Source organism: Cucurbita moschata, unplaced genomic scaffold (assembly GCF_002738365.1).
Source record: "Cucurbita moschata cultivar Rifu unplaced genomic scaffold, Cmos_1.0 Cmo_Scf00016, whole genome shotgun sequence".
Lineage (NCBI taxonomy): Eukaryota > Viridiplantae > Streptophyta > Magnoliopsida > Cucurbitales > Cucurbitaceae > Cucurbita > Cucurbita moschata.
In genome coordinates this window covers 951,505-974,918 of record NW_019268532.1, presented here as the reverse complement: position 1 = coordinate 974,918, position 23,414 = coordinate 951,505, and the positions used below count along the sequence as shown (strand labels likewise).

Genomic DNA, 23,414 nt, shown 5'->3' with positions numbered 1-23,414 from the left:
GATTGTTGGGGCCATCAAATACCAAATCCATATACCCAATATCGAACTGAATCTTGAACATGGGTTGTTACAACTGAACGGAGATGCAAGATAATGTTGGAGCCATCCAGTATCGATCCAAATTCTAAATCTTGGGCATAAATTGTTACAACTGAGTACTATGGTTCACTTTTAGAAGCGAACAGTAAGTAACATGATCATGTCATATGAGATGCAGGAGAATGTCGAGACCATCAAGTACCGAATCCTAGGCACGAATCGTGACCCAATATCAAATTCAAATTTCAAATATTAATTCGAATTTTAGGCATTTAATCACAAAATCAAATTAAAAAAAAAAAAAGAAAAGAAAAGAAAGTGCAAGTGGGAGTTTGATGGAAAATAAAATAAGGGGCAGATGAAGAGCATTGGACTATTTGTGCCGTCACTTCTCACAACCTTAATCAATCAATCAATTAATTAATCAATAATTAATTATTAATAATTATTATTATTTTGCTTCTTAATCAAATATTCCTTCTTTGATTACCCAACAAATTAGGCAAACACCCAAAGATCTTCATGTTCTCAAATCTCTAATCTTTCTAAATTTGAGTATCTTAAAGAATAATATTTATTTTTAAAAAAATAATTTAATTACACTATTTATTCCCTTTTCAATATATATATAAATTTTGAATTTTTATCTTCATTATATTATTTTAAAGATGAAAAAGTTAAAAGAATATTTTTTTTTCTCTTTTATTTTATTATTTTAATTAAAATTATAATTTTTAGTACAAAAGGACAAAAGCATAAAAAGAGTAGTTCAGAGACCGAAAAGGAAAGCTTAGTGAGATTTAACTGTTGGCATCGAGCTTTCTAGTTAAATGAACTGTTCCTCCGACCATATTAGGTCATTGATAAATTTTTGTCTTCTAATGTGAACAAATTTCTCGTATGAGATAACGAAGAACCCGGGTTTTATTTTTTTATGAAAAGGTGAGGAAAAATAAAGTGGGGTTGTCGGCAAGCGACAAGTGGGTTAGAATTACAAAAAAGGAAAAAAGGAGGGGGTAAAATGCAAAAAAAAAAAGAAAGAAGGTAAAGTAAGTGAGAAGTTAAGCAAAAATGATTCGATGTAGAAGCAACGCCGCATTCAAAATTGCTGATTGATCCCTTTCGTCTCCAAATTGGCCTCAAAATTAAATATAAATAAATAAGGGCGAGAATCGTAATTAACTAAAATTTTGTCAACACTGCCAATGGATTTTGAAATTGTATCAATACGACGTCGTAGTCAAATTCAGGCGGCTACTTTCATCCACCAATATTTTGGCAATTTGCAAGTTAGTCCTTGAATTTTTAGATTTTAGATTCTTACCCCGGAATAATTTAAAATAAAATTTAAATTTAAATATTATTTATAAATAATTTAAATCTCCAACTTAATTAATTAATTTTGAATATATTTATTTTAATAAATTTTATTTTTTTAAAATTAATTAAATATCGTTCGTTGAATAGAATTTAGATAAGCTCACCCGCCAATTATGACCACCGTACAGTCTAGAGAGAGAAAAAGACCCATAAGGTGATGTCCTTCTCTCTCTACAAGTGGAATGGCGGTGCACTCAATCTGTGGGCCCATCTCAACCTCGACTCCTATCGTCTCGATTCAAATTATTATATATTTGACACGTCGTTAGATGATATATTATTTTATTTTACTTTATAAAAATTAGGCGTTGAATGTATGAAAGAGAAATTATAGAGGTTGGCGGGTCGGGTTCAATAATTTGTAGGGTTGGGTCCACCGCCACCTCCTCGGACAGCGGCGCCGCTGCTCTTCACCCACCTCCACCTTCCTTGTTTTTTCTCTCCTATCAAATTTTTTTTATTTTATAAATAATTTCTCAATTTTTTCCTTCCAATTCCATTTTCGCCATTCTCTCTCAGTTTTTATTTTAGAAAAAAAAATTATTAGTTTCGAATTATTTTATTTTTATTTTGGGGATTTTTGAAGAAAATAAATGAAAGGCGATTCCACCGCTACCGGTGTACATCCGCTGTTTAAGCACTTTTCCGACCCCAGCTCCGCCCTCACCGACGGCTCCACCATCGAGGTGGTGCGGCGGCCGAGGGGTCGACCGCCGGGGTCCAAAAATAAACCGAAACCGCCTCTTTTCATAACCCGGGAAAACGACTCGGCTATGCGGCCGTACGTTCTAGAAGTGCCTGGAGGAAACGACGTCGTTGAAGCAATTTCGCGGTTCTGTTGTCGGAAGAATATGGGTCTTTGTGTTCTTAACGGCTCTGGGACGGTTGCGAATGTTTCTCTCCGGCAACCCTCGGCAACTCCCGGCGCCGCCGTCACGTTTCACGGCCGGTTTGAAATACTTTCCATTTCGGCTACTGTGTTTCCTCAAACGACGGCGTTTCCTCTTCCCAATGGCTTCACCATCTCGCTTGCTGGACCTCAGGGACAAATCGTCGGCGGGTTGGTCGCCGGCGCCTTGATTTCCGCTGGTACTGTTTTTGTCGTTGCCTCGTCGTTCAATAACCCCTCGTACCACCGGCTACCGGATGAGAATGAGATTCAGAATTTGGGATCCGGCGGCAGCGGCGAGGCTCATTCCCCACATGTCTCCGGCGGCGGAGATAGTAGCGGGCACGGCCACGGCCACGGGCAACCACTTCTGGAATCGTGTGGAGTGGCTATGTACAGTTGCCACGCACCGTCCGATGTAATATGGGCGCCGACGGCGAGACAACCGCCGCCGCCGCCGCCATACTGATCCATAACTTTACGTTGTGTTTTTTTTTTTTTTTTTTTTTTTTAATTTTCATAAATCTTTTTTCTTCCATTAATTTTCCATTACTCTCTTGTTAAATTTGTAGTGTTTGTGGTTTTGGTGTATAATTTTTAGATTGCGATTCTTATTATTTTTTTAAAAAATTTAATTTTAATTTTAATTTTTTTATGTTTTTAGCTAATATTAATTATAATCTTAAGAGAGCATATATTATAATTACTAATATTATATAATTATAATTACCTTAGCTTTTTATTTCTTCAAAATTAAAAAATACGTTCTTTAAAAATTAAATATGCATAACCCTAAAAATTATGGATAGATTATTGTTATGGAATATATCGACTAATTTAAATATTATAATCTCAATTAAAAAATTGACAGGTTAGTGAGTCGACTATTGTTATGGAATATCTCGACAAATTTAAATATTGTAATCTTAATTAAAAAATTGTCGGTTTGAATATTAAATTTTAAAAAGGAAATTAAAGGTCAATATAAGAATTTTATATTTATTCAAAATTTTACGAAGGTTTAAACTCATCTTATTTTTTTTTTACTTTTACTCGTTTTTTTACCAACCCGTTACCTCTAAGAAAGTCTCGATACTTCTAGAAACTAGAATCGAGATGTTTGAGCTAGGTACAGTGATTTTTGTAAAGGTTAACTAAAATACAATAACGAGACTAAAACATTTAAGTCCACTATATGACTAAAAGAATTAACGTGTCAACAGGTTAAGGCATATATTCTCGAGCAAAATGTTGAAGATTTAAATAAAAAAATAATAATATATTGAAAGGGCGGTGGGTATTAAGTCAAAAAAGAAATAGTGTTTAGGGTTTGGTGGGAGAGGAAGGATTTAAATGAATTGAATTTGGTCATGATTTTGACATTTAAGCCAATTGGATAATTAAATGGCACACAAAATCCATATATCCCTTTTCAACTAATGTCGGATTTCACAATTCACTCTCTTTGGGGGTCAGCATTCTTGTTGGTATACCGTTCGGTGTCTGACTTTGATAGTATTTGTAACCGTCCAAGCCCGCCACTAACAAATATTGTCCATTTTGGCTCGTATCGCTACAGCCTTACGATCTTAAAACGCGTCTGCAGAGAGATTGCATGCCCTTATAAAAAATGTTTCGTTTCACTCTCCAACCAATGTGAGATCTCATAATTCTTCTTTAGAGGTCAGCGTTCTCGCTGGCATACCGTTTGGTATTTGGCTCTGATACCATTTGTAATAGCTTAAGTCCACCACTAACCAATATTGTCTACCACAGTCTTAAAACGAGATTCCACACCCTTATAAAGAATGTTTCGTTCTCGTCTCTAATCATCGTGGGTTATCTCACACGAATAGTGTGAGTAATGTGAACACATTGTAAGAGATATCGAGAGTGTCGGATATGGATTCCAAGAAAGTGTATTAAAAAAAATATTGTCTAAAAAATGAATTTTTATTTCTAAAATCCACGTGGAAAAAGATTATATTAAATTGGGTTAAAAATTAAAAGTGGTAGATGGAAAGGTGAAGGATGAGTTAGTACGTTGTGGTTGACTTGGAAGCTTCTTTGTCGGATAAATTAAACCTATTCAATTTGGTCGGCACCTCCAACTTAGGGTAATTTACTTTTACTCCAAAAACACCCTCGTTATAGTATTGACGATCTTACAAAGATAAAATTTCAGTTAATTTTCAGTTACTGATCTCATCTTTATCTTTTACAGAATCTATCCCCTTTTTTACTGTACAAGAATATATAGAGAAGCACTGGAGAACGATCTTTTGCTAATATAATCACAAGAATTCAATGTTGGGTCATTCATAGCATTACTATACCTTCTTTATTCATTCCAGGTTGGTTACTCGTCAGCACGAGTTTATTATTAAGAGACATAATGGTCGTTTTGCTTCTTTGGAATAACTTGATATTTGCTATTGTAACGACCCAGACCGACCGCTAGCAAATATTGTCCTCCTTGGGCTTCTTTCCCTCAAGGCTTTAAAACGCGTCTGCTAGGGAAAGGTTTCCACACCCTTTATCCCTTATAAAGGGTGATTTGTTCTCCTCCCCAACCAATGTGGGACATCACAATCCACCCCTCTTTAGGGCCCAACGTCCTCGCTGGCACACCGCCGGTGACACATCATCCGGTGTCCGGCTCTGATATCATTTGTAATCACACTAACAGATATTGTTCTCTTTGGGCTTTCCCTCAAGGGTTTAAAACGCCTGCTAGGGGGGTTTTCATACCCTTATAAAGGGTGATTTATTCTCCTCTCCAACCAATGTAGAACATCACAACTATTCACGAATTAGTTGTACCTACCGTTTCTTTTTTAGGGTCAATATCAAAAACACGATACATCCAACGATAAACCTAATCCAATTTGCAGAGCTATAACACAATCAAATCCGAGAAGAAGAATAAAAAAAAGGATAGGAATGCTTCTTATTATTAAGGGACATAATGAATAATAATAACAGGCTTGAGTTACAAAAGATTAATATCTGAGCCTTCCAAAAAGAATCAGCTCTCTAACATTTTCTAAGGACAATCTCTCTCCAAGTTAAAGCTCTTATTTACTCGCCTCTGAATTCAGTATACAATAATCAAATATTTACCCTTTTCACCTTTCCCTTCTACAGCTACCATTACTCGTTACATTTCTACACTGTCTACTGGGGTCAGAATGCAACCTAACGCCAGCCATTCTTCTTATCCTCCATCAAGTGCATGGCTTTCTCTCTACAGGTTGATTCTCGCCTACTTGTGAGATTACTAATCCCATTGGTTTGGTAGGGACGAGCAGGTCGAGACTCGGTTGTTTTAGCACGAACTGGTGCATATTGGCTTGAATCAGCTGGATGCAAAAGCGGGGAGGATGACGACGATGATGACGATGGTAAAGAAGAGTTTGTGTCAGAACGATTTTGCAAACCATTCCAACCACATCCAGAGTCGCTATAAATGTACTCTGGTAAGTCCTCCGTGCTCGTTGAGTCACTGCTGCTGTTGGTGCTGAAAGAGCTTTCATCAGAGTTGCTACTGAGAAGAGAAGAACTATCGCTCGTTAAGTCGTCTTCCAACAGCTTCTGGAGCTGGTGAAATTTTCGATAAAACGAACTGATATTTGAAGAATCATTTGATGAATTGTTGTAGATATGGGGGTTCTGGGAATCAGGATATGTGGAGTTGGGACTTGGTTTAAATGAGGTACTCTTCCCACTAATCAAAGATGGAATGCATCCCTCTTTGGAATCGGTCATAACTTTGCTTCTGATCAACCTTGGGGCCCTAGGTGAGCATCTGCAACGTTACCCGTCGTAAAAAAATGAATGAATCGAAACAATAATTGCCCGAGATCGAATAATTTTAGCCCCAAAGTTTACCTTGCATAGAAGAGCATGTATGCCCCTCTTGTCAGTACATTTTCAAATTCCACAGCTGTTACCTACCCGACCATAGAAAACCGGAAGTCACATCTCCGAGAAAGATTAAACCATAGAAGGTAACATGTAAAACGTAATTCAAACCAGCAATCTAGAGAGCTAAACCATGACTGAAAGTTGCTAGGCAGATCATCTAATAATTACTCAAAAAACAGAGTCGAACGAAACAGTATTAGCTATCGGGAGAGAGAATTTAAATTTCACTGGTGCAGACAGAGGCAGATTATTCTCTTAGAATGGTTAATGTTACTGAAGTAGCTGAAAAAGTGCAAATAAAGAAAAAAAATCTTTGACCTCTTGGTCGTATATAACGAGTCTGCCGAAGAAAACAACCTATGATAACCTTCACGACTCAACAAAATATCGAATAATGGAATTTGATAACATACCGTGCTGTCATCGATCTTGAACCACTTGTTTTGGTTATTCCTGATATAGCATACATAGTGACCAGAAAATGCAGCATTCATGACATCCAAATGAACAATCACTCCGTAAAGCCTGTATTCAGGTGACTTGTCACTTCTGCTACTCATATAGGGTGCGAGATCAAGGATCTCCGAGAAAATAACCGGCTTATTGAGCTTCCCAAATTTACCTGACTAAATTGGATCAACAAAATAAAAACAATAAGAGAAAGAAAAGCTTGGAATCTTACTTAATTATGCAGACAATAAATCTCAATGAGTAGAAAGAAAACCTGGAATCGTTTTAATGCTATAGTCAGGATGTTGGGAGCCTCCAATATTGACAGCCTTTTATTGGCTTTCACGTAAGATTTGCATCTGAATGAGATCGAGATCGAGATCAAAAACAATATTAACTACAAAGAAGACAATTGTCGTACATATAGATAGAAACTTTTAGTCGAGACGAAAACTAAAACAGAGTGACTGGCAAGAGAGGTTCCCAATGCACAAATGAAGATATATTAACCTGCCACAATGGTATCTATTGTCCCCGTCTAAAATCTCGATGCTTGTATATTGTTGAAGAGCTTCTTCGATCGTTTCAATATCCCCACTTATCTCAACGGTAAGATCTAAAATCCTTTCGATTCGTTCAGACTTGTTCTCACATCTTGTGCATTTGATCTGCAAGTGAAGTATCGAAATTGAAAGCATTGGTATTCGTACAAGAAGTTCGACTCCTCAGTGGCATTTCAGATAGAAAGGTGCAGTTCTAAGGAGTTCTAGCAACATGTGTTATAGAACAAAATTTAACTGACATTCTGGATATCCTTATAGATAATAAGACGAAACCTCGTACTACCTTTGATAGGAGGTAGCCACCAAATGTAAAGCCTATTAGAGTTGTTTCTTCTTCCATAGGGCCAGATCGACTTACTTGAGCTTCCATAGAGCAAATCGATTGCATCGTGTCAATAGCACACCTGTCAAACGAACTCATTAATTAGTGTACAATCCTTTAAAAAGTAACAATAAACGTGGGTAAAGTTTGGAGATGAGCAGCATTTTTTTTAGAAAAAAGAAAACCTCAAGAACTCGTGTGCGTCCTCCTCTTTCCCGTTAACGAGTTGACTACCAATTTTTCTCAGTTGAGAAATTATTCTGAACGGAGATAGTGGAGATTTGCCTTCTTTTGCCTCGAGTATTAGACTTTCGAACTCACAGGTAAAGCACCATCTCTCCTTTGCACCTAACATGCAAAAGCAAAAACTAAAGGTTTTAAGCCAAATAAATTCAAAGCTATTGTTATAAAATAGAACATAATACAAAGTGATAAAAGTGGCACTCTGTATACATGCTTTAGAATGCAGTCCCCGAAGAAAATAGGCTGTCAAAGGCGGAGTGAATATCAAACACTGGAGTACAACATTAGCATAGCAGCTGCATAAAATAAAAATAAGAGTTACTTGTATCAAATGCATGAGATAACTGCACCACAACAAAATTTAAATACAAAACAAGACATTAATATGTTTTAAAAATGATCAATAAAACTATGCAAAATTGCACATACATTGTAATATTCATGTAACAGCCCAAGCCCAAGCCCAAGCCCAAGCCCAAGCCCACTGGTAGCAGATATTGTCCTTTTTGGGCTTTCCCTTTCGGGTTTCCCCATAAGGTTTTTATAACGCGTCTGCTAGAGAGATATTTTCACACCCTTATAAAGAATGTTTCGTTCTCCTCCTCAACCGATGTGGGATCTCACAGTCCACCCCCCTTCGGGGCCCAGCGTCCTCGCTGGCACTCATTCCCTTCTCCGATCGATGTGGGACCCCCCAATCCACCCCCTTTGGGGCCCAGCGTCCTTACTAGCACACCGCTTCGTGTCCACCCCCCTTCGGGGCTCAGCCTCCGCGCTGGCCCATCGCCCGGTGTCTAACTCTGATACCATTTGTAACAACCCAAACCCACTGTTAGCAGATATTGTCCTCTTTGGGCTTTCCCTTTCGGGCTTCCCCTCAAGGTTTTTAAAAAAGCGTTTGCTAGGGAGAAGTTTCCACACCCTTATAAAAAAATGTTTCGTTCTCTTCTCCACAATTAGAGCAGAAGCTAAATTAGACAGCTTAAATCTCAGTAATGAACCTCGAAGACATAGAATACACCCCACACTTGCGAACTTACTTTTATAATTTAAAAAAGAAGCATAGTAACTATAACAACCTATTCCCGCAGTTGACAAGGCCAGATGGTTGGAGCTCCACTTTATTCCAATTATATAGATCGACAAGCAGCTCAAACGGGAGGTGTCCCTGTATAAATCCAACCATTATTCAAGTTGCCAACCAAACCAAATTACATTCACATAAAAATAAACAAGTAAACAACCTTGTAATTGTATTTTCCAGCATTCTCACTGTCGTTCGTTACATAACTGTGATCCGATTTAGATTTAATCTCATTGAGAGCAAAAGGTCTAAAGCCATAAGCTGACTTGCGCGAAAAGTTTGCATCCAAAGAAGAAACACCAGCACCAACCTGTGTCGGACCAACTTTTCTAGAATCGGTCGGAGGAACTGACTCCCTACTACTAATTGTAGGCAAATGAACACTGGAATCATTCACTAAAGATCCATTACCACTATGCTTTGATACAATTTTAGAATTATCCGGCTGGATGAAAACTGGGCATGACCTTTCAGACTTCAAGGGTGCTGACATCCTTGTATTTGAATTACGAACACTTCTTGATTCAGATTTAGAAACAGCAGGGAACGGACTGATACGAGGTGATGAAGATATCATCAAATAAACTACAGGGTGATCTGACAGTTCCTTAGCGGTGTTATCTTTGTCCCCAGATCCTTCACAACTTGAGGGTGAATTTCTAACCTCTGAAGAGTCGATATTGATATCTGATTGCAAATTAGATCCAGCCGTTCTGTTTATCCCCGAAGTAGTACGAAGACTTCCATCTGCTACATTTTCATTTACTTGAGCAACTTGTGCGTCCGATGGAGTACCCCCAGACACACTGAATGAAAAGTGTAGGAACGAATGACTTCCCGGAATTTTTTTGTTCTTGGCACCATTAATACTAGATGGGACAGAGTCATCATGAACACCATCTTTCAACCGAATAGAATTTCCATTATGTTCTTGAAAACTAGAAGTAGCTTCACAACTCCCATCTATACTAACTTCAGCAGCCCTTGAATGGTTATCATAAACTGGATCAATCCCAACGAATGCAGGATGATTTTCTGTTTTCCGTTTAGTGAATTTATCAACAGAGTTTACCAAGTGAGCATAGTTAGGAGATAATGGCTTGTTTGGATCAACAATTGATAATCTGGATGTAGAATCATCCTTGTCAAAGGAGTTTTGAGCAGATAAATATCCATCAGATCGTGGGGAACAAGACTCACTACTGTTCTCACTTCTTGAGGCATCATCAAATGATTCAGTGTTTAATGCGACATCAGCAAATTCTGTAGTTGAATTCTCCTCCTCATCTGCATGCAACTCCACACTAACATTCTTTACAGAGTCATCAGAGCTGGGTAATGTAAGTTTGTCATACAATACCTCATCTGGTTCTATATGTTGCCCATTTTCAATACCAAATTTGTTGTCATAACTAATAGAGTGGTGTTGGTTTGCTATCCTATCCCCATAATCATTTTCCTTCTCTAAAGACCAATCAGACGTTTCGGGTGGATGGCATTCGGTTTTATGACCTTGTCGCCAGTGAATAATTTGACATTTGCCAGAACTGAAGATCAAAATAGCAACATAAAATGAATCATTGAAGGGAGTATCAGCAGGGATGCAATTATCATGTATCAAGGAAACAGATGTCTCAAACATGCTAGCACAATTATCTATCAAACAATAAAACAATATTGCACAGTATGAACACAAGCCAGAACATCAAACCAACAATTCTAAAAACAGTCCACAAAAATGTAAGATCGGAATACCAGTATCGAACTGCTTTACACCGAGCGCAACGGGTGGTCGTGGGACTGAGACAAACAGCACAATGAAGATTCAGAGAAATCGGCGCAGCAGTACACCCAAACGATGCCTCAATTTCAACCCTAGCAGCTTCCTCAGACGCCAAAACCAAGAGCCGGTTGATCTCTTCGGTCCTGGCCATACCAAGCCGCCATTTGCGACGAAGAACAATACCAAAAACGGGAAAAACCAAACAAGCAGCAAGGACCAGAATCTGAAACCCTAAATCTCCAACGACAAGCATTTATCCACCAAAATGCAGCCAGCAGCAGAAGCGCCAGAACCTAAGCTTCTAATCTTGCTACCACACATAGATTCCTCGATTAGGTTGCGGATTAGAGTAAGAGTAGCAATGGTGGCAGCGATTGTGAAGAGAAAACAACAAGTCAAAGGGGGTGGTGATTTGGTCATGCAATCAAGAACAGTAGCCCTAGAAATCAAGAAAATCAACAAAAACAAATGGCGGAAAATAAAGAATCGAAGAATGTCGCGTAGTTGGGGCAAAATTAAAGGTGGAGTGAGCTTGTGAAGCAGCTCGAGCTGTGGATTGGACACAAAAATATTACTTCTTGCAGAGCTCAGATCAAAGAAACCCTTTTTTTTTTTTGGCTCGTTTTCTTGGGGAAAGAGAAAGCTCAGAAACCAGAAGAGAGAGAAACCAGTGGATGAGAGAGAACAAAAAATGAAAAATACAATTTTAAAATATCATTTTTTTCCTACCAAATTTAAAATTAATTAAATTAAAATATAGAGACAAAAAAAAAAAGTTTTTTAACTAATATTTTAATTAGAGTTTCTCGATGAAAAATAAATTAAAATAATGGGGAATAAATGTAATTTTAATTTTTTAAAAATAAAATAAAATTTAAAAGTAGGGAGAATTGTGTAATATAAGAAAACTGGCGGTCGCCGGTCGGGGGTAAGGTATTTTGTATTGTTTTCTTTCTCCGGTTTGATAGCATCGAAAACCGTGAATTCTTTGCCGCAGAATATACGGTGGGCCCATCCGGTTCAGTGTAATTCCCCATCCGGTTCGGTTCGTTGCGTATGATTTTGACCGGTTACCTTCTAAATCCTTTTTTTTTTCTTTTGTCTTATTATTGTTAATTTTTATTTTAAATTTTTTATTTTGAGGATTAATGATTTCTCTATATATTTTAACAAAAATAACCGTCAATTTATCTATCAAACTTAAATTCTTTTAAATAAATAATATATTTTAAAATTTTCATTTGTTTTATAAAAATAAAATTCTAAAAACCCTAATAAATATTTAAATTTATATCCATTTGTAATTAAATTTAATTTTTAATATGTGGTGGGGGTGGGATCTTATTTTTTGTATGACTTGGACATGAGTGACCTAATTAATTTAAATTATTTGGCTGCCATATTATATATATATATATATATGTTTATTTATTGTCACGCCCATGTGCCTTGCACGTGCTCCATGCAGCATGCTCGATCCACATGTGGGCCCTTGACAAAGGCATGTACGTGTATGTTCTAATAAAATATGGTTCTGTCGTCGTCATATATATATATATATATAATATGGTTTTGATTTCTATAATGATTATGTCATAATCTACACGAGGATTAAAAACCTTATGATTAGATAAATACACGAATGCTTGGATTTATGAGTTGAACATATATTGTCCTATTTGTACTTTTCCCTCCAGGCTTTAAAATGTGTCTGTTACATAAAGGTGTTTTGTTCTCCTCTCTAGTCAATATGGGATATCAAAATGAGATATATATTAATTTAATTTATGAACAATTGACATATATGAATTTTCAATGAACATTAAGGTCAAACTCAAAGATTATAAACCATTGACATTATTGTAAATTGAATTGTCGACATCACGTGACAATTTTAAACATAGCTGTGATGCGAGGACTGTGTATTAAAATATATTCAAGACCATAAATTCAAGCTATGGCTATCTACGACATTAAATATTTTATGTGAGTTTTTCAATTACTAAATAGTTTAGGGTTTGAAATATTAATTTGATTGCAGATGTTTACGAGTATGATAGAGATGGTCGATGCCCCCAATTTTCCCTGAAAATTTATTATTGTCCATTTATTTATTTAAAATTAATGAAATTAATATAATTTTTTTAATTAAATTTTATATAATTCGAGTATATTTTAATAAAATAATACATCAATTATTATTTTAAGAATTTATTTGATTTTCTGAAAAAAGGATGGTACCGATTAAAAATTGTGGAATTATATGTAATTGAAGTAGTGGGCCTTGTGGCGGTGGATAGGCCCACTAAATATGTTGGGCCGAAGTCCAGAACAACTTGCGTAGTGGACAGGTGCTTACTATGAATGGCTCTTGGCGCGCTCATTTCGGAACCTTACCGTGCTTGGAACTGGAAGTCTGCGACAGAAGGTTTAGAATCACATCGGAAAATCATCTGCCACTTTCAGGAATCGGAATCGGAATCTTGTGAACTATGACTACGGATCTCGGATGCGTGATCGTGGCCGTCGATGGCAGCGAGGAAAGCATGAGCGCGTTACGGTGGGCGCTTCAAAATCTCAAGCTCCGGCCATCGGCGCCGGGCGTCACTGACAGCACTTTTATTGTGCTGCATGTTCAACCTCCTCCTTCAATCGCCGCCGGTCTCAGTCCTGCTCCAATCCCCTTTGGTGGTCCTAGTTGAGTTCCGAACTAATAATTTTCTCGCGCTTGTTTCTGAGCTGATGTTGAAAGTTTTCTGAATTCAATGTTTTAATTGGATGTAGCCGATCTGGAGGTTCCTGCTTTCACTGCAGCGATCGAGTCGCATCAGAAGCGGATTACGGCTGCGATATTGGAACATGCTTCACGGATTTGCGCCGAGTACAAGGTTAGGCTCAAATTGGTTGAAGCTTTCGCATAAATTCATTTTCATTATGCTATTTCAACTTGATTATTGCTGTTGAGTTGCGATTATACGAGTTAGCGTAGATATTTACCTCGGATCGCAAGTTTATTAATAGATTTTAACATGTCAATTAGTCGTTAGTGGACTTGAGTCGTTAAATTTTCAGAAACTACGATGATTGTCAGCCTGTGGTGGAGTTTGGTATGCCACGAGTAAAAGAGTAAAGAAGAACAATCTCCGTTGAAGATTCAGACTCCTTTGGCCTTGTTTATCTTTTCTTTCACTTTTTTCTCCCAAAACTAACGAAATGATATATATATATTTTCTCAATTTTTGTTATTATATATATATATATTATCAGAGACAATTTCATTGATGAGTGAAATTTACAAGAGGGATGTATAATCCATGATGTTAGTCATTGCAAACTAACGAAATGATTTTGGAAACGAACCTTCAGTAATTTGCTTGAAAATGTGTATATGTGGTGTGTTATTGCTTGTCAAATGTTTAGTCTCAATATTTCTGGGGTATCAATTTCAAGTCGGCATATCATTTTTAACATTTAAACTAATGGTCGAAGCACATTTCATTATGGGATTTTTAGATGAACGTGGAAACAAAAGTAGCAATCGGAGATCCAAAGGATAAGATCTGTGAAGTGGCTGAGAATTTGCATGCTGATTTGCTAGTTATGGGATCCCGTGCCTTTGGTCCTATCAAAAGGTATGGTTTTATAATATATTTCAGTTTGTCTTGCGTCTCTACTTTTCTGCAAGCCACACTATAATCAACTATTAGTCGTTGCTTCTTCGTGTGAACAATTCCAGCATTGTAGATTTGCGAATCACGATGCACGTGACACTGCATAGAAATTAGGCTCTGTCACGTCTGTTTGTACTGTGTTGCTAACTTGTGCACTATCGAAGTAGGTAAAGATTCTAACTGTTTTGTTTAAAGTAAACTCCGACTACATCAAAGAATTCATGGAACCATTTGCTTGCATATCCCAAGTATTCCAGTTTTGCCTCGTAATTATAAGTAAAGCTAGAATGACTTCGAAGATATCAATAACCTGGTAGGTCTCGGAGACCTATCATTCACAATAACACCAAGAATGAGGGGCAGAAGAACACACAAGTACTCTCCCTCTTTGAGAAAACTCTAATCCCAAAATACGAACAAGTTCCAATGCCATACAAAGGCTTTCTCTGCAAGATATCTGTGAGGCTTCCCATTGTTCATATGTATGTTAGAAAGGCAAGGAAGGAAATTCACTGCTGACAGTTAGTTACAAGTCAGAATGGTGCAGTTAGTGTGTGCGCGTGAATATATGATGTCAGGGGGCCTGCTGTGTAGGGTAGGTTTCTTTTGTAATAAGAGCAGAGGTGAGGAGGGAGAGTTTTCCAGCCCTCTCTAACAGCTAGGTATTTGTACGGCCCTAGACTTGTTTATCGGCCACTAATCTAGCTCCTGAAATATATGACATTCTTGATCCTTCCTTTTTTCTACTCTTCTCGGCTGGAGTCATCAATGATTTGTCTCCTCCCTGATGATCTTTTCTATAGGTCGAACTAGTGTGAAAGGTCTAAACATCGACCCTGATTTCTGAACATTATGTTCTTGATGGCGTTTCACCTTCCTCTGAATATCAAGAATTGTAAGGGAGATACTTTACAATATACCTCCCATCCAGACACAGAAGCCTACACGCCTATCCTGTAACAAAGGTGGGGACCACTCCCGCTCCACTAACGCTCACCTCCCTCAACACTGACTAATTAACCATTATCTCCCTTTTCCCCACTCGTGTATGGCAGCATTGTGCTGCTATCATGACCATATACTTGTTTCATGTTTTATTTACTTATCACTGTAGTTTGTTTTGTTATTGTATTCTGGATCACTACAGTTGATGTAATTTCATAAATCTTGTTAGGAAATAACATCAATTGACTGCTGAAGTGAAGGATTATTGAAATTCCTTTGTGATCATACTGCTTCGTGCAGGATGTTCTTGGGAAGTGTAAGCAACTATTGCACCAATCATGTGGAATGCCCAGTCATCGTAGTCAAGGACAAGTTAAAGGGCAGTTCGTCATGAGTTAAACAGGTACACTCAATACTCCATCAGAGGACTCTTTTATGTGTTTGTCAAAACTATACTTTTACTGTCGATTTTATTTTATTCCCTTACTGCTTTTATGACATTGTTTTAGAGTAAATTGTTTGATATATTCTGGCACTTTTATGTCAATTGAAATTGTTTATATTAATTAAAAATCTCAATTTATTTCCCTGGGTTAAATGCCTTTTGACTTGTGGGATACGTCACAGGTTCTGATTCTACATACATTTCCAATTTGATTATACATACAGGCTAATTGTTAAGTTATCGATATCCTGTCGTCATTTGTGCAGGTTTCAGTTGGTTACACTTGAAAATTGCTTATTTCCCACAGCTTTTTCATTAGGGAATAAAGAGGCAACCTTGATATTGTCCATCATACTTTAACTTAATAGTTCGTGGGGTTCTTTAAATATGAGAACAATCCATGTGAATATAGCTTTTTAATTGTTTTTCCGTATCTTTTCTTTTCGGTTTCTGGGTTATTGCTCCCGGGTTCTGAATTTTCGTATCTTATGAATGTTGATGGACCATTCTTCTCAATTTTTACCTTGAAAATGGATCCACATAAACGTTCTGTCTATTTACTGGTATCAAAATTCAGTTTGTCCATTCTGTGAAGGATTTTCTTAGAATTTTCTTCAGTATGGAATAATATTATCTGAAGAGATAATCAAGAATCGAGTAAAAGAGATAAGATATGAACAAGCATGTTTCTTTCGATCCCTTTTCTGACATGTGGGTAGCTAATAACTAATCATTGTGTATTTCACTTGCATTGCAGTTTTTTTTTTGTTAAGCGTGCCTGTTCGACGCTCACCGACATGTCTTATCATCAATTGGATTCCTTTTCTACTATTTTATAATGTTCATAAGCGTTGCAGTTTCTTGTGCATGCCACATCATGCAGCCATATTCATTCTCATCGTCGAGTTTCCAAAACGGTATGTTTCTGTATTTCATAGGCTTCGACACGTCAGTGTCCAGCTGAAAATTGTCTTGCCTTTTGTCAACTTCTACTGTACTCGAGTAACTTTTCGTGTTATTCTATTTCGTCCCTGTAGGTCTAAAAGCTGGTTTGAATCTCTTTTTGTTACAGATGTTTGATTTCAAATTCATGTGCCTCAACTCTTGGACATAACCTTTTTTCTACCCATCTCTGAAGAACAGTGTTATACTAGTTTGGTTCTAATACTTTCATTTTGAAGATTAGGACTAAATTTGTAATTCAATAATGTTCCATACATTTTCAAAAGAATTGATCTGAATCTGAGTAATGGATTGGACCTTGGAGAAAGTAGTTCTACCCACCAGGCCACCACCATGTAAGTTCATTAAGCCATCCCTTAATCTTGATTAGACAAGTGAACCCTTCTAAACTTGACAAATTCAAGATACTTCAAGAATGGTCACTTACTCCAACCAAATTGTTCATTGAGAATAATATCAACCACTAACTCGAATCGAATAATATTGACGTAGGGTTAGAGATGACACAAATTTCACATGTATCTGTGTAATATTGGCAAGTGAATCTTTTGATATTAGGAAATACTATATGCATAGTATAATGGATAGGAATGGATGTTTCACCTTGCAGCAGAAAGACTGATAGGAACGAACGTTTCACCTTGCAGCAAAAAGACTGAAAGGAATGAATGTTTCACCTTTTAGCAGAAAGATCGATAGGAATGAACGTTTCACCTTGCAGCAAAAGACTACACTGATAGGAATGAACGTTTCACCTTGCAGCAAAAGACTACACTGATAGGAATGAATGTTTCACCTTGCAGCAAAAGGCTACATTGATAGGAATGAACGTTTCACCTTGCAGCAAAAAGACTAAAAGGAATGAACATTTCACCTTGCCGCAAAAGACTACATTGATAGGAATGAACGTTTCACCTTGGGGCAAAAGACTAAACTGATAGGAATGAATGTTTCTCCTTGCAGCAGAAAGACCGAAAGGAATGAACGTTTCACCTTGCGGCAAAAGACTAAACTGATAGGAATGAATGTTTCTCCTTGCAGCAAAAAGACCGAAAGGAATGAACGTTTCACCTTGCGGCAAAAGACTAAACTGATAGGAATGAATGTTTCTCCTTGCAGCAGAAAGACTAAAAGGAATGAATGTTTCACCTTGCAGCAAAAAGAATGCAAGGAATGAACGTTTCACCTTGCAATAAAAAGACTGAAAGGAATGAACATGTCACCTTGTAGCAAAAGACTACATTGATGCACCTTGCAATAAAAAGACTGAAAGGAATGAACATGTCACCTTGTAGCAAAAGACTACATTGATGCAGCAGAAAAACTGAAAGGAATGAACTTTTCACCTTGCAGTAAAAAGATCGAAAGGAATGAACGTTTCGCCTTGCAGCAAGAGACTACACTGATAGGAATGAACGTTTTATCTGATAGGAATGAACATTTCACCTTGCAGCAAAAAGATTGAAAAGACTATGATTTCTAAATAATTTACCAATCAATTTTGGATCGACTTTAATTTATTTAAAATTAAACTAAAATCATAAACATTAATAAATACCTCAATGTATGAAAAGATGCATAATATATTATTTTAATATATTTTCTTCATTTAATAAAAGCCAAACAAATGTATGTGCCTAATTCACTCCACATGCTATAAACTCAAAGCCAAAGCTAACACAAAGAGAGCCCTAATTTACCCAATTTCACACCATATTTTATAAACACACCAAACAAACTCTTCGAATCTTACGAACTCGCCTAAACTAATTATCTTTTAAGCCAAAAAAAATGTGCACTTAACTCGCCCGAACACGCTTTAAATAGCATAAACTCATCGAAAATACTCTCTAAAAAAGCCAAAACAAGTGCCTAATTCACTCTACTTGTGACAAACACCGCCAAACTAATCACTTAGAATCAAAAGAAACGACCATAACTTACCCAAATTCACTTCACATCACACACCCTCACGGAACATGCGCTAATAACTTTTATCAAACTTGCATTTCTCAGTCTCATCCAATGAATGCTGACTGGACAAAACTCTTAAAAGCCACGCCAAACGTGCATATAACTCACCTAAATTCACTTCAAATCTCACGAATTCACTCAAATAAAGTTCAGACCTTACAAAAGTTATATATTTTGAATTAGCCCTTATGTCCTAAAATCAAATAATTAATTGAAAAATAAGCTGGGGCATAAGCGTATTTAGGATCATTGAAGTACAATTATCTTAAATTTATCAAAATCTATGTACACTGCGTGCAAATGAGAGGAGAATCACGGTCGAATGAACCACGTTCACGTTGCTGCTAAACAAGAAAAGACGGTTAAACTATGACCAGTATCGTTATTGAAAGAGTCACAAGAGAAGGATGAAACGGAAAGGAGCCGTTGCACACATGAAGAAGAAAAGAAGAATGGATAACAAGAGACAGTTTTGACTTTTTTCATTCCAAGCTACACGCTCAGAAAAATTCAACACGCATCGAGAGAAGTTGTATGCATGTCTCACTTATTTCACTTATTCCAACACATGTCAACTTCAGTAAGACTTCGAAATTTCGTCGATTTGTCTTTCTCATTTACCTTGGTCAATGCAATTATATACGTTGGAAAATGTGACGTTAACCTAACGGTTAACTAAAGATTCTTAGTGTCGCGTAGGTATATTAAATAACCAACTTTTGATGTGATTCATTGAATTACAAATATTATTCTTAAAACTCGAATAAATATTAAATTAATTTGAGTATAACTCAATACATCAACTTGAGTGTGTAGTTATTCTCATTTATAATAAAACTAAAAAATCAAAATTGATTAAAAAATTTTCTAACTTGTTCGAGTGTGACAAACAAGACGACGGTGAAAGGTCCCTGCCGTGAAATCGTCGGAATAAATCCTTTGTAAAGGGCCATTGGCCCTTCCGCCTTCACCGTTTTCAATGCACAGTCCAACGCCCCACTGTACGGCGGTGCCGCCCCGGCCTCCACCTTCATATTCATTACTCTCGTCTTTATCACATCCACCGGATTTGATGCCACCGCCGCCACGAACCCCGCCGTGAAGCTTGCTGTCACGTGGGTCCCTAGTCCGTCCTTCATCACACCCTTTTCCAATATCGTCTCTTTGATCTGATCGTACGATGCTAATTGCGCCGCCGTCACGATCATCGCCCGGTTCACCGTAAGCGATGAGCCGCGCCACAGACTAGTAATACCCTCCTGCTTCGACATTCTCGTAATGGCATCCACCACTCCGGCGTAATTCCGCCGCTGAGCCACCGGAAGCCGGCCATCCGCCTGCATTCGCACCATTGCAACATCAGCCGGGTTCCCCACCGCCGCGCCAATCCCACCGGCGATTAGCCCCGCCGTGATCTTCCGGGACAGAGGCATATTTCCAGAATTCGGGTCAGACCATTTGGTTTTCAGGATGTCGTAGAGACCCATCCGAGTGGTGGAGTACAGAGTCTGCCGGAGAACAGTGGCAGAAACGCCGGAAAACAGAGCAGCAACGCCTTCAGACTGGACAATCCGCACGCCGACCGAGATGGGTCCGACGCGCGGAGGTTGGGGCGGCGGAATGTGGAAAGATTCCGGCGTAACAACGGCGGCGGAACGAGAAACGTTGAAAGCAACGGCGGGGCGGAGAGATGGAAGCGGCGGTTTCTCGCCGTCCAATTGCATCCGAACTTTAATAAGATCAAGTGGGTGAGTGGAGCAACCCGCAACAATGGAAGCAATTCCACCTTCGGCGAATCCTTTCAAACCCATTTTTGCAGAGAAATCAAATTTTGGGGAAAGAAGGAAGAAGACGAAGATCAAGAAAAGGAGAAGAAAAAATTGGGTACCGGATTTTATGGGTTTTTCCGACGAAGAGCGGCGGAGAGAAACCGGTGGGGATTGAAATTTGGGGTTTGAAGACAGAGTTTATATAGGAAATCGCAGGGTATTCGGCGGCCGGATCTTTACGCGTGGCGGGTCGGAAGAAGATGCCGGGAACCCAACAATTCTACCATAATTGGCCTAAATTATTGTTATACTAATCACTATTAAAAAATATATATAATTTTTTTAATTAAATAACTATATAATTTTTTTTAATAAATAAATTATAAATATAATTCGTTTTTATTAAATTTAAAAATATTATACAATATAGTTTATATGTAAAATAATAATTGTACAAAATTCATAATATAAAATATTATAATAAATTTGTTAATTATGATTAATAAATATATTATCAAACATAATTATTTTAAATTTTGTCGAGTACTAAATACATACAAAATTAAATTATTCAACGAGCATGTTACAACATGAATAAAAATTAAAGAAAAAATATTTTAAATTTGTACTCCAACGATTATTAAGAAATAACTATATTGTAATGTTTTAATCGAATAATTTTTCAGGTAATACCTCTTGATCGATGAAGATACAAGTGTTGTCCTGAGAAAATGATTAATGCTTAGCTACCCGTTGGTCGGAGATGTTCCTACTCACTACTATTAAAAATTTTAATTAATTATTTTTTGAAAAAGAAATTTATCTTTTCTCCTCGTGATTGTATTAAATATCGTCGTTAATATGATATATATTTACTGTCTAGTGAGAATTAAGTATTATACTAAAAAACGGGTTAAACTACGAGTCCATTTCCTAAATATTTTGTTTTATAAATTTTTAAAATTTTTTTAAAAAATTTTAAGTGATCTATTTTAAACTCTATTCAGTCGGAACAATTTTTGGGATGGGAAGAAATATATACAAAATTGAAGGAATAATCTCGTAATACTGTTTCTAAAATCTTACGAACTTATTAATACAAAATTTAAGGCTTAAACATTTTTATCGAAAAGTTTGAAGAGTCGAGAGTTTGATAAGTCAGAGTAGTCGACTTTTGAATGAATTAAGTAACCAAAAGAGACTGATTTTGATTTCCATGTGAGACTTTAATTTTGAACGAGAGGTTTTGACTATTCAATTTTTTCAATTGGATCATTTAATGGATTGATTTAGATTTGCGAAGTTCAATGGAAACGAGCTAAGTATATTACTTAATTTTGTTAAATTATGAATTTAGTCTATTTCCGAGCTTTTAATGTTGTACAAATAAATAAATAAATATATAATTTTAAAAATTTAAGAACATACAGAAAAACTTATATTAAATCCCGGGGAGAATTCCAACGGGAAGCGAGAGATACTGCGGTGAGGGAAGAAACTTTAGAACCTTGTAGGAAGGCTCAACAACTTTGACGGTAGCGGAGGATACCACGGATACTGAATACCATAGATTGACACAGAGAGAAGATCTCGGCTACTTATATCGGGGGATAACCCTGACTTAACACTGAATCAGCCACTGAGATCACCCTGACTTAACTAAATATTTCTTATAAGGGTGTGAAAACATCTCTCTAGCAAACATGTTTTAAAATTATGAGGCAGAGTGGACAATATTTTGAACATGTTCACGGCTCATTATGCTTTTGAACTTTTTTTTATGCATAATGAGCCAGAGTGGACAATATTTATTAGCAATGGATTTGATATGTTTATAAATTGAGTGGTATGCTAACGAGTACACTAAGCATAAGGGTGTGAAAATCTCTCCCCAGTAAACACCTTTATAAAACCGTGAAGACACTAAGTAGTGTGTTAGCGAGACCACTAAACACAAGGGTGTGGTAACCTCTCCCACGAAGACGCCTTATAAAACCGTGAAGACACTAGGCAGTGTGCCAGTGAAGACACTGAGCACAAAGGTGTGGAAACTTCTCCCAGGTAGACATCTTATAAAATCGTGAAGACACTGAGCACAAGGGTATAGAAACCTCTCTTTGGTAGAGGCCTTATAAAACCGTGAAGACATTGGGCAACGTGTCAATAAAGATCCTGAACATGAAGGTACAGAAACCTATCTATAGTAAATGCTTTTTAGAAATGTGAAACTAATCTCAGTACATAACGGGTAAAAAGCAGATAATATCTGATTACAGTAATGAATAAAGAAAGAGGAGGTTCATAAAACGTGGAGTTGGTGGTTGATTTGTTCTTAATTTATACTTAAACCGGGCGACTCATTCTTCCAAGGGAGAGCGTCAAAGTCAAAGTCAAAGTCAAAGGTTAGTCAACAAGTAGTGGAGTCCTCACGCGTAAACGTTTCCCAACCCTTCTACGCTTTCTATAAATGTTCTTCTTCTTCTTCTCTGATCTTTTCATTCCACTTTGTTCTTCTCGATTTCAGAAATGGGTTTCAAAGGATTCGCCGAAGGAGGAATTGCTTCCATTGTTGCCGGTTGCTCCACTCACCCGAAGGAGGATTCGCCGAAGGTGGATTGTGAGATTTGCCAGGACACTAAGCCTCGAAGGGGGTGGATTGTGAGATCTCACGTTGATTGGGGAGGAGAACAAAACATTTTTTTATAAGGGTGTGATAACCTTTTTCTATTAAACGCATTTTAAAAGCTCGAAAGAGAAAATTTGGATGGTGAGATCTCACGTTGGTTGGGAAGGAGAACAAAACATTTTTTATAAGGGTGAAAACCTCATCCTACCAGACGCGTTTTAAAAGCTCGAAAAGAAAAACTCAAATAAAACAATATCAGCTAGCAGTAAACTTAAGCTATTACACTCAAACTAGTTAAGTTAGTACTGAAATAAACGAAGTACACAATTCAGATCAAATTG

General features: G+C 37.1%; 4 protein-coding genes across 7 annotated transcripts; 2 read left to right on the top strand and 2 right to left on the bottom strand.

Annotated features, from left to right (window-relative positions):
* Window positions 1–1,712: 1,712 nt before the first annotated feature.
* On the top strand, window positions 1,713–2,912 carry LOC111454367 (AT-hook motif nuclear-localized protein 17-like). The gene has a single exon (XM_023095836.1). The coding sequence runs from the start codon at window positions 2,013–2,015 to the stop codon at window positions 2,775–2,777; it is 765 nt and encodes a 254-aa protein (XP_022951604.1). The 5' UTR covers window positions 1,713–2,012; the 3' UTR covers window positions 2,778–2,912.
* A 2,320-nt stretch (window positions 2,913–5,232) lies between these two features.
* LOC111454257 (ubiquitin carboxyl-terminal hydrolase 16-like) lies at window positions 5,233–11,355 on the bottom strand. 2 transcript variants are annotated; one of them, XM_023095673.1, is made up of 12 exons: window positions 10,653–11,355; window positions 9,058–10,444; window positions 8,893–8,981; window positions 8,024–8,109; window positions 7,756–7,918; window positions 7,532–7,652; window positions 7,196–7,353; window positions 6,960–7,044; window positions 6,649–6,861; window positions 6,200–6,261; window positions 5,749–6,116; window positions 5,233–5,667 (listed from the first exon to the last, which is right to left on the bottom strand). In XM_023095673.1, the coding sequence occupies exons 1-12, from the start codon at window positions 10,931–10,933 to the stop codon at window positions 5,507–5,509; spliced, it is 3,174 nt and encodes a 1,057-aa protein (XP_022951441.1). In that variant the 5' UTR covers window positions 10,934–11,355; the 3' UTR covers window positions 5,233–5,506. The 2 variants fall into 2 exon arrangements, with proteins under 2 accessions (XP_022951441.1, XP_022951440.1); XM_023095672.1 differs by having other exon boundaries at window positions 5,233–6,116.
* Window positions 11,356–13,068: 1,713 nt separating this feature from the next.
* On the top strand, window positions 13,069–17,003 carry LOC111454736 (universal stress protein A-like protein). 3 transcript variants are annotated; one of them, XR_002712490.1, is made up of 6 exons: window positions 13,069–13,377; window positions 13,465–13,568; window positions 14,194–14,312; window positions 15,597–15,699; window positions 16,499–16,658; window positions 16,814–17,003. XR_002712490.1 is itself a non-coding variant. In XM_023096255.1 (5 exons), the coding sequence occupies exons 1-4, from the start codon at window positions 13,173–13,175 to the stop codon at window positions 15,688–15,690; spliced, it is 522 nt and encodes a 173-aa protein (XP_022952023.1). In that variant the 5' UTR covers window positions 13,069–13,172; the 3' UTR covers window positions 15,691–15,699; window positions 16,499–16,991. The 3 variants fall into 3 exon arrangements, 1 of the variants encoding a protein (XP_022952023.1); XR_002712489.1 differs by having other exon boundaries at window positions 16,779–17,003; XM_023096255.1 differs by having other exon boundaries at window positions 16,499–16,991.
* Window positions 17,004–19,475: 2,472 nt separating this feature from the next.
* LOC111454164 (mitochondrial uncoupling protein 5-like) lies at window positions 19,476–20,624 on the bottom strand. Its single transcript, XM_023095514.1, has one exon. It carries the CDS (start codon window positions 20,487–20,489, stop codon window positions 19,524–19,526), a length of 966 nt encoding a protein of 321 aa, XP_022951282.1. The 5' UTR covers window positions 20,490–20,624; the 3' UTR covers window positions 19,476–19,523.
* Window positions 20,625–23,414: the final 2,790 nt, after the last annotated feature.